The sequence below is a fragment of the Triticum urartu genome, chromosome 5A (assembly GCF_056163025.1).
Source record: "Triticum urartu cultivar PI428250 chromosome 5A, HENAU_Tu73, whole genome shotgun sequence".
NCBI classification, from domain to species: Eukaryota; Viridiplantae; Streptophyta; class Magnoliopsida; order Poales; family Poaceae; genus Triticum; species Triticum urartu.
In genome coordinates this window covers 299,821,890-299,832,125 of record NC_141877.1, presented here as the reverse complement: position 1 = coordinate 299,832,125, position 10,236 = coordinate 299,821,890, and the positions used below count along the sequence as shown (strand labels likewise).

The 10,236-nt window shown below is 47.8% G+C and overlaps 1 protein-coding gene across 1 annotated transcript; it reads right to left on the bottom strand.

Moving 5' to 3' along the window:
* Positions 1 to 6,622: 6,622 nt before the first annotated feature.
* Positions 6,623 to 9,798, bottom strand: CPD (Cytochrome P450 superfamily protein). The gene is made up of 7 exons (XM_048673444.2): positions 8,972 to 9,798; positions 8,593 to 8,871; positions 7,835 to 7,921; positions 7,626 to 7,704; positions 7,396 to 7,502; positions 7,124 to 7,260; positions 6,623 to 6,994 (listed from the first exon to the last, which is right to left on the bottom strand). The coding sequence occupies exons 1-7, from the start codon at positions 9,680 to 9,682 to the stop codon at positions 6,895 to 6,897; spliced, it is 1,500 nt and encodes a 499-aa protein (XP_048529401.1). The 5' UTR covers positions 9,683 to 9,798; the 3' UTR covers positions 6,623 to 6,894.
* Between the last annotated feature and the right edge of the window lie 438 nt (positions 9,799 to 10,236).

The window sequence follows — 10,236 nt, the reverse complement described above, 5'->3', positions numbered from 1 at the left end:
AAACACAGGAGCCGGGCAAACCCAACATTTGACCAAAGACATGATTCGGAGCTGATGCATATAAGGCCAAACTCGCGACGCCGAACACTCCCTAAGGTATTCGGTCTTTATGAGGGCGGGCGGGATAACACCCTTAGTAATAAGCCCCTAGTGTCCAGGTACGCGCAAAACTCTGACGTGGCCACATGCCAAAACGCCAGCCTCCTCCTTGGTTATACCAAGAAACCAGGGGATGTGTATCAACAAGAGACAGTAAAAAAGGTTTACGCAGGGTCTTAATCTGAAAAGAATCCTTGGAACGGGTCCCTGCTGCACGTCTGCGCCTGTGTCTCCGTTGTGCCGTATCCTGGATGGGCGTAGCACGGTGTTCATCTGTAAAAGAGAGGAACTTAGTTAAAGAAAGCTCGTGCCGAACATGAGTTATACTAAATAAACAAAGTATAAATCGAAATGGGTAAAATTGAGCTTTATTGTCTCTTGTTTTATATGCGCGGAGCCCCTAGTACAGGGGTATACGGATATTAAGCCTTTATCAATTATATGTTTATGCCGGACTCGTCTAGCCGTGTTCGTGGTCTCGATGACCTGTTTAGGTTCTTTGGCTGGTGAAGCCGCTTTATTGTGGGGTTGTCAAGGCAGCCGCACTGTCTCTCGCGTGGTAGGAACACTCAATGCTTTCCCTTTAATGAGATGATGCCTCATGGACCGGGCATCTTGAGCGTAAGAGATGCATAATGGTGGTATTGCGTTAAAGCGGGTGAAAGCTTCGCGTCCCAACTGTGCTTGGTAGCTACTTGAGAATGGGGCGATGTGGAAAGTTAGCTGTTCGCGACGGAAGTTATCGGGGGAGCCGAACATAACTTCTAGCCGGAGAGAACCCATGCAACGGGCATACGGACCTGGCGTTTCCCCTTGAAAGGAGGTTTCGCTATGGCAAATTTTTGTTGGGTCTATCCCCATGTTGCGGATTGTGTCCTGGTATAACAGGTTTAGACCGCTGCCGCCGTCCATCAGGACATTTGTAAAGTGGAGTCCGCCAATGCAGTCCAGCCTGCGTTCCGGATACTTCTAGAGTAATCCTGATGGTCGAAGGTGATCAGTTTTAACAACCATTGGCGAGACTCCTTTGGGATAGGCCGTATGGCGCGTATCTCTGTTGGCGCCATTCTGTTCGTCACGTGAAGTAAGTTTACTGTTTTGACTTCTTGTGGGAAATCCTTTTGTGTCCTGGTGCTCTACTTGTGGGGTTCGTCATCGTCCTCACTTGGTGTGTCGAGCCCCTTGTGTTCGGCGTTGAGTTTGCCGGATTTCTTGAAAACCCAACAATCTCTGTGGGTATGGTTCGCAGGCTTCCCGGGAGTACTATGTATTTGACATATTTTGTCCAAGATTTTGTTTAAGTTGGATAGCTCGTCCCTGTTATCCTTGAGGGGCGGCTTTTTCTGATCCTGCCGCGAGCTTTTGAATCTGGCGTTGACCGCCGTGCTCTTTGGGCTGTTTCCCTTATTCCGGCGCTGGTCCTTGCTGCATCGGGGTTTTCCGTTTCCATCCCTAACTTCAGATGTACTTGGGTCGCTGGTGCTACATCTTGCCAACCAGCTGTCCTCTCCTGCGCAAAAGCGGGTCATGAGGCTTATTAATGCGGCCATTGTTCTTGGCTTTTCTTGGCCGAGGTGTCTGGCGAGCCATTCATCTCGAACGTTATGCTTAAAAGCTGTTAGGGCTTCGGCGTCCGGACAGTCGACTATCTGATTCTTTTTAGTAAGAAATCTGTTCCAGAATTTCCGGGCTGACTCTCCGGGCTGTTGAGTTATGTGACTGAGATCGTCTGCATCCGGAGGGCGGACATAGGTCCCTTGAAAATTTGCCCGGAAAGCATCCTCAAGCTCTTCCCAACTTCCAATGGTGTTTTTGGGAAGGCTTTTGAGCCAATGCCGGGCTGGCCCTTTAAGCTTGAGGGGTAAGTATTTTATGGCGTGGAGGTCATCTCCTCTGGCCATGTGTATGTGGAGGATATAATCCTTGATCCAGACCCCAGGGTATGTTGTTCCGTCGTACGCCTCTATGTTTACGGGCTTGAATCCCGCTGGAAATTCATGGTCCAGCACCTCATCGGTGAAACATAGGGGGAGTGCGGCACCCCTGTATTTTGGTGTGCCGTGATGTTCGGATATTTGCTGTGTTGCATTGCTTACTAGAGCTTGCTTTCTTGGCCCGTAGATAGATCTGGCTGGGCCATCTTTTTGATGCGGATCCTTTAGTGGATCGCGTGTCGGCTTGTGTGTGGCGCCGCTTGCCGCTCCATGCTAGCCATGCGGTCGTCTATCCGACCGGGTGGCTTTCCTATTTTTTGACTGCGGGGGCTCTAAGGCCTCCTTGTCAAATTCAGGCAGTAGCTTTCGCTTTGGATAGCTTTTTGTGCGGCGACTGCCGCCATATTTGTCTGCGGTGTTGCGTACTTTGCTCCATCTGATTCTGAGTGCATCTTCCGCAGTTTTGAGCTTCCGCTTCTGTTTTTTCAGGCTATGCGCAGTGGCGACGAGCCTTTTGTGGAGGTTCTTCTGCTCCATGAGCCTATCCGGCGTAAGGTCGTTCGGACTGTTGTGTTTGCCGGGGACGGGGTGTTCGGTTTGTTTATCCAAGTTGCCTTGTTTGGACGGTTGCTCGAAGGCATGTTCGTCGTCCGCCGGCTCATCCTGCTCTATGGATGGGCCTGTATGGCTGCTGTCTCTGTCCAGGCGGGGCCTGGAGCGGCGCTTACGTCGCCGCTTTGATTGCCGAGTGAACGATCCCTCGTTGCATCCCTGTGTTCCTCGTCGTCGCTTCCTTTGGGTGTGTCCATCATGTACACATCATGAGATAAGGTGGCTGTCCAGTGCCCTATAGGCGCTGGTTCTTGATCGTCTCCTGCATCGGCGTCCATACCGTCGATGTCTTCGGAGTCGAAGTCGAGCATGTCGGTCAAATCATCGACAGTGGCTACGAAGTGGGTGGTGGGTGGGCTTTGAATTTCTTCATCATCCGCATCCCAACCTTGCTGACCATAGTCCGGCCAGGGCTCTCCTGATAAAGAGAGAGACTTTAGTGAATTCAGAATGTCGCCGAAGGGCGAGTGCTGAAAGATGTCCGCGGCGGTGAACTCCATGATCGGCGCCCAATCGGGTTCGATCGGTAGGGGCGCGGAGGTCTCGGAGTCTGGAGAGGAGTCCGACTCCTTGGAGTCACGGGCTTCGCAGAGAATAGGGCTGGTGTTCGGCTCGATCGCCATAGAGATTGTAGCCCCTGAGGCAGTGTCCAACCACCCATCCTCGATTGGTGTAGTTGGCTCCGAATTAAGGGTCGGAGCTGATGCGGGTGCGGCCTCCAGGGCACTGTTCGGCGGCTGAGCTAGATCATGCCCATCATGACAGTGCGGCGCGCTCGGCTGCGGCTCGAATCCGTCGAAGATCAAGTCTCCGCGGAGGTCGGCCGTGTAGCTCAAACTTCCAAATCTGACCTGATGGCCAGGGGCGTAGCTTTCGATCTGCTCCAGATGGCCAAGCGAATTGGCCGCAGTGCAAAGCCGCCGAATACGAAGATCTGTTCGGGGAGAAAGATCTCACCCTGGATTACATCGTTGTTGATGATCGGAGAAGCCATCGGGCCTAAAAGTGACAACACAGAGGAACTCTCAATGAAAGCACCAATGTCGGTGTCAAAACCGGCGGATCTTGGGTAGGGGGTCCCGAACTGTGCGTCTAGGCGGATGGTAACAGGAGGCAGGGGACACGATGTTTTACCCAGGTTCGGGCCCTCTTGATGGAGGTAAAACCCTACGTCCTGCTTGATTAATATTGATGATATGGGTAGTACAAGAGTAGATCTACCACGAGATCAGAGAGGCTAAACCCTAGAAGCTAGCCTATGGTATGATTGTTGTCGTGATTGTCGTCATACGGACTAAAACCCTCTGGTTTATATAGACACCGGAGAGGGCTAGGGTTACACAGAGTCGGTTACAATGGTAGGAGATCTACATATCCGTATCGCCAAGCTTGCCTTCCACGCCAAGGAAAGTCCCTTCCGGACACGGGACGAAATCTTCAATCTTGTATCTTCATAGTCTAGGAGTCCGACCGAAGGTATAGTCCGGCTATCCGGACACCCCCTAATCCAGGACTCCCTCACTCGGCGACGCGCCGCGAAACCAGTTCTCCCCGCAATCTTTCTCCGGCGTGGCCTAGCACGCCCGCCGCCTGCGTGCTCCCTCATTGACGACACCTCCTCCACCCCATCTTCCTCCTCGTCGGCGCCCCCGACCTCCTCCTCAGCCCCCATGAGCTTGAAGTTCAGTCGGGGTGTGCAGGTGTGGGTTGTTCTCCACCTGATGTCGAGCAGTGCACGTTGTCTCTCGTTGCAGCTCGGTTGGGTCGTCGGTGCAGTAGGCAAGCACGTGAGAGGACGATGCGCATCTAGTACGATTCCGGCCATGCGATGCTGCAGTGCAGATGTGTGCGGCATGCATTCTGCATTTTACTTTGGTGTGCGCGTGAGGTTCTCGCAACTGGCTGGTGCAGTCCGTTGCCCCTTGTGCTGGTTGACCATTGCGGTTAACAAAAAAATGGCACTCAATTTTGCTGTGAAGTTTTGATGCAGTTCATTTTTATTTTGCCTTTTCAAAAAATGGTTATGCAGTGCAGTACTATTAGAAACCTCAACAATTCGCCTTGTAAAAAAAGATGGAGCAGTCCACTTGGTTGTGGAGGAGAAAAAAAATGAAAGACAAAAACTTATTCAAAATTTTAAAAAAATTGCAGTTCACTACAGTCGACCCAGCGGTTTCATTACCTGTATGTACGAAGTGCACTCAGTTTGTGTAAAAAGAATATGTTCCATTACCCACATGTATGAAGTGCATTCAGTTTGTGTAAAAGGAATATGTTTCATTACCCTTATTTATGAAGTGCAATTTATTCCATGCGTTCCAAAAATTCAGTCGACTAAATCAACACCTGCAGTGCGTTTGGTCCTTGGATGTGGTTTACTTTCAAGAGTGGTGATGTTCACTTGCGCTCAACATGAAAGTGTGATTTTTTTAGTGAAACAACAAGGTAGTAATGTGGTTCACTTCGATATATGTCGCGGTTCACTTGCCTCCTCTTTGCGGTCCACTCTCGTTTCACAAAAAAATTGAAAGAAAAGACAAACAAAAAAACTCGTCGGAGAAAAATTTACGTTCGACAAAAGAAACCATGAAGTTCACTTGATCGTCTAATGTAGTGCGAATTTCCGTCTAAAGCAATGCGGTTTTCTGTCTGATGCAATACTTACGACGATTTTAGTGTCGCAAAAAAACAAAGTGTCCGCATTTTGTTACAATCAAAATTGCTCTTAAACCGTAAGGAATCACAGAGAGTGTTCTACATAAAAAGGTTGCGCTTTATCAATCTCTTTCCAACGGCATATAATTTGAATCATTCCGACCAGCGGTTTATAAAATTTCGCGAAAAACGGTTGCTGCCTCTCGTCGTCAGCTGCACGATTTTCAAAATTAACTAAAAACCGTAAGGAATCTTAAAACCATTTTAACATATGAAAGTAGCGCCTCGTCCGTAGCTTTCCAACGGCTTATCATACGCCTCGTTTCGACAAACGGTTCAAAAATTGAAGCAAAAACAGTACGAAATTTGCAAAAGTAATTGAAAAACAGAATTCCGCAATTTAATAAATTTAAAACTGCTCTTAAACCATAACGAATTAGAGAAAGTAATAGATATGAAAAAGATGCACCTCGACGATATCTTTTCAACGGTGTATCATTTGCTTTATTCCGATAAGTGGTTTTGAAAAAAACACGAAAAACACTCACTGTCATTCGTCATGGGCCGCATCATTTTCAAAACTGCTCTTAAACCATGCGGAATCTCAAAAAGTGTTCAACATAGCGAAGTAGCGCCTAATCCATGCTTCTCAACGGTATATTACACGCCTCATTCTGACAAATGGTTAAAAAATTAGAGCAAAAAAGGTATCAAAAAACACAGCGTGTAGTTTTTTGCAACGAGAAATTCACTCGCGTGAGTACTGCAGTACATTTGATTCAAACAATGACGTGCACTTGCGTTGAGCATGCAGTTCGAAAGTGTTATCAGAATAGTTATTCTACTAATATTAGCAGAATAGACCGGCATTGTTAGTGATACTCTTATGTGCAGCCCACAGGTGATCATACCTCAGATTTGACGCTTTAGTACCTTATTATTATTAATACAGATTATTTTTTTTCAGCGGAAGGTGATGTTTATTTTTTCAGTGAAAGGCGATTGTCAATTTTGAATCTTGTTAGTGAGTGTGGTGCAAGTGTGCGTGTAATCGGTGTTTCTAAAAGCGACTGCCGAGTAAACAGAAAAAATCAACCATGCTGTTCGGATGTGCTTGTGCGTACGTGTGTAATAAATGAATAAATTGTGTACTAAGAACAGTTCATTCCGAAACAAGCACTATGGGCAGTCAGTGATAAGCATAAGCTGACAGAGACATGTTTGACAAGGATCGATACCTCAAGAGTGTTTTAGGAGGAGACGGCCGTATCCTCTCGTTTCTTAGCAACGCATCTTGCTGATAATAGTACGACGCATCTTGCTGATAATAGTACGACGCATCCTCATAAGTTTGGGATATATCCAAATAGGGAACGCGACAAAATGTCACTTGTAACCGGTACACACCAACTGTTCAGGCCACACATTTTACAAGCAGCACAACTTTGCTGTTGTGTAAATACCAGGTTACAAATGATACACACAAAGGAACAAAAGTAGACTACTAGCTATTTTACCCGATTTCCTTTCTCTTCCTTCATCTATGTTTAATTTCGCTTTCAAGATAGAGCAGCCCAAGACCAATGTGAGGTCGTCAAACAGACTCCGATCGCCGCCTGAGATTGATCGGATATCCTTTGAGGGTTCGAGTGGTGGGGAAGAAGACGAGCCTATCTTCCTCAGCCGCTTCCCAGCTGCCAAATTTATGCACAAAGAAGAAATCAAAGCGGCATCTTAGTTTGGAATTTCAATTGCAGAACATCTAGATCGTATAGCCACAAACAATGTAGAAACTCGAACTGAAGATGGAGATGATGGATTACCTAAAGCGCAGTACAAGATGATGGAGGAAAACAGAGATGACAACCCGAGCGAGCTCGTAGCCAGGGCACAACCGAGGTCCACCGCCAAAGGGAGTAAATAAGTTGGCCCCTACCTCGTTCTGAAGTTTGTTGTTGCTCTGCACCAGCAACAAAGTTAGTACAGTACATGGTACCACAAAATAGTACCCTTATGCAGGCATTTACTTTACTTTTCTACTAGCATAAGCCAAGATATAACAGAATACGTTGACCAACAGCACCGTAAAGGGTACCTGCCATCTCCATGGGTCAAACGTCCGGGCATTCTCATAGTGTTCATTGTTGAGGTGCACAGCTCGGAACGAAGCAAATATTTTGCAGCCCTTCGGGATAGTGTAACCTAATAGAATGATGAATAAAAACAAATGTTACACACACTAGGGAGTATTCCTGATCAAAAGGTTTTGAATACTTAAGTGTGGATTTACTTTTTCGACAAAGAAGTGTGGATTTACTGAAGTACCTTTAAAATGAATATCAGTGTTTGCTCGCCTGAATACCCCACCGATTATGTTAGCCACACGAAGTGTCTCATTGATCACCTGTGAAAGTGGCATTCTTTATTATGATGTGAAAAATCCCAGTGAGCTTAGATGTTATTGTCAACAAATGCGGCGGTATGTATGATATGTGGATCAACTTTAAGAAATATGGGGGCATTGAAATCATTACACTTTGGGTGAAGGTCATTGACTTGTAATCGACCCACTCTAGGGGTTGATTTTCACCTTTCATCTTTGTCATATTTTCATGCTCTTCCTGTAAAATCAGCAAGACATTTCATATTAACGAATCAGCAAGACATCTGCATTAATTGCACCTATATCGACACAGAATATCAATAGAAGCAACGATATAAAAGCATATGTATAAGTTTACTGAAAACAACATCGGCTGAAAAGAGGTTCACATATTCAATCTAACTACGGTTCCTGGCTTTGTGGTAAGGATTCTCAGTTTTTGCTTATGTTGATAAATTTAGTCTAGTACGAGTAAACAAAAGAAGAAAAAGAGCAAACATGCTTTTGGAAGAAGTCGGTAGGATTTGTGTTCATAGCAGATCCATTCTTCTTAGGTTACAAGCAGATAAAAGAATCAGTCAACATCACCCGTGTCTGAAACCAAGATGCTAACAGATCGCTACAAACGTAAACAATAGTCTTTTAGTTAACAAACTACTATCTGAATTAACAAAACTGTACTTGCCGGCACAGCAAATTTTCTCTTGGACAAGAGCAAACAATAGCCTCTGCATCAGTTGATGCACACATCGAAAAGGTTTACCTAACCTAACTCCCAATTATAATAAGATATTATGAAATCGGTTGACCAATCCTAGCTAGTGTCCGACCTTATTTGACAGTACGCACTACCACACGTGCACAAGAATTGACAATTTACCAAACAAATCCTCATGATTCATTCCATACCTTGAGCTGTGCCAGCGCCGCCGGCGTCTCGGTGAGGAACTTGACGGCCACCGTCATGAGGACGGAGGTGGTCTCGTACCCAGCAACAAGCAGGGACAGGCAGAAGTCCACCATCTCCTCCTCCGAGAAGCTCCCACCCTCCGCCTCAAGAAGCTCCTCCACCATGTCCTTCTTCTCCCTCTTTCCGTCCATCTCCTCCTTGACCCCATTCTCCTCTCCTCTCTCCTCCATCCTCTTCCTTATTACCTCCCTCAACGCTCCGGCCACCTTCTTCCTCGACTAGAGCAAATTTGATAATAGAATATAAATCAGTTACGGAACACAATGTCCATACGAAGGGGAAGGGGAAGGGGAAGGGCTGAGGCAAAAGGGTAAACACCTTGAGGGCCTGGCCGTAGGTGGTGAAGGGGAGGAATGAGGCGAAAGGGAAGGGGATGGAGAAGAAGCCATCGATGAGCTTGACGTATTCGCGGCGGAGGCTCTCGGTCCATGGCCCGGGCTCGATGCTGACGAGCTGCTTGACGGTGAGGTTGAAGGTGATCTTCTTTGCCTCGTCGAGGAGACGCACGGTGGCGGTGGGCTCCCACTGGCGCATGGTGGCGAGCACGAGGCGCTCGATGTGCGCGAGCAGGGGCTGCGAGGCGGGGCGCCCGAGGCGGGTGAGGGTGAGCGAGTGGAGGCGCTTGTGGGCGGTGCCCCGTTTGAGGAGCAGGGAGTGCGCGCCGAGGAGCGTGGTGATGGAGGAAGGGTAGCTGCAGCTCACGGCGCGGCCCTCGGCGGCGAGGAGGAGGCGGTTGAAGGCCGGGTCGGCGGAGAAGACGGTGCGCTCGCCGAAGATGTGGGTGGTGAAGACGCCCCCGTGCCGCGCCACGCGCTCGTCAATGAAGGGCTCCGGGTTGGGCGTCTTGTATGCAGAGATCAGCCGCAGCGTCTCGCCGATCAGGGGCAGCCCCGTGCTGCCCGGCGGGAGCCGCGGTCTCTGCTTCCGGACCCCGACCGCGCACGCCACAAGGAACCATCTGCATACCAACGCGGCGACGACGACGATGGCAACGGCGGCGGCGGCGAGCTGGAGCGCGCCGGCGTCCATAGCTCGCCGTGGCGGTGTGCGTTTTGGCTTTTGGTTGGGTGGGGGAGTGAGATTGGTGACTCTGCGAGAGGCAGAGGAGAGGAGGGATGTTTGGGGGGCTTCGCTTTTCTAGGTGGGTTTAAATAAAAAGTTTGGAGATGAGAGCTTGAGAAAAGGCGTCGAGTGTTAATTAATGGATAGAAAGAGTGTGTGCTCTGGTCCAAAAGGGAATGTGTGTGCACTGTGGCCATGTTGCTGGGGACAAAGGATGTGCTAGAAAGATTTTGTTGTAAAAACAAATGAAATGCTATTTATTTATTTTTCAAATCTTTATTTAATGTCCGGATCCTTCTTGTGAATCTCAGCTACTCCCTCCATTCATTGCTTCTACCTCCACCGCTTAAAAACCTCTATCTCTATCTCTGCCGCTTGAAAATCTATATCTCTATCTCAATCTCTATTACTTTAAAAAAATTACTCCCTCCGTTCATAAATATTTGTTTTTTTAAAGATTTCAAATGAACTACAATATATGGATGTATATAGACATATTTTAGAGTATAGATTCACTTATT

What these genes read in the sequence shown, in the direction of transcription:
- CPD (XM_048673444.2), bottom strand. Translation starts at nt 9,682, where the DNA reads ATGGACGCCGGCGCGCTCCAGCTCGCCGCCGCCGCCGTTGCCATCGTC. An exon ending in TTGACCCATGGAGATGGCAG is followed by an intron (nt 7,261 to 7,395) that starts GTACCCTTTACG and finishes TTGCTGGTGCAG; the next exon opens with AGCAACAACAAACTTCAGAA. An exon ending in CATCTTGTACTGCGCTTTAG is followed by an intron (nt 6,995 to 7,123) that starts GTAATCCATCAT and finishes TAAATTTGGCAG; the next exon opens with CTGGGAAGCGGCTGAGGAAG.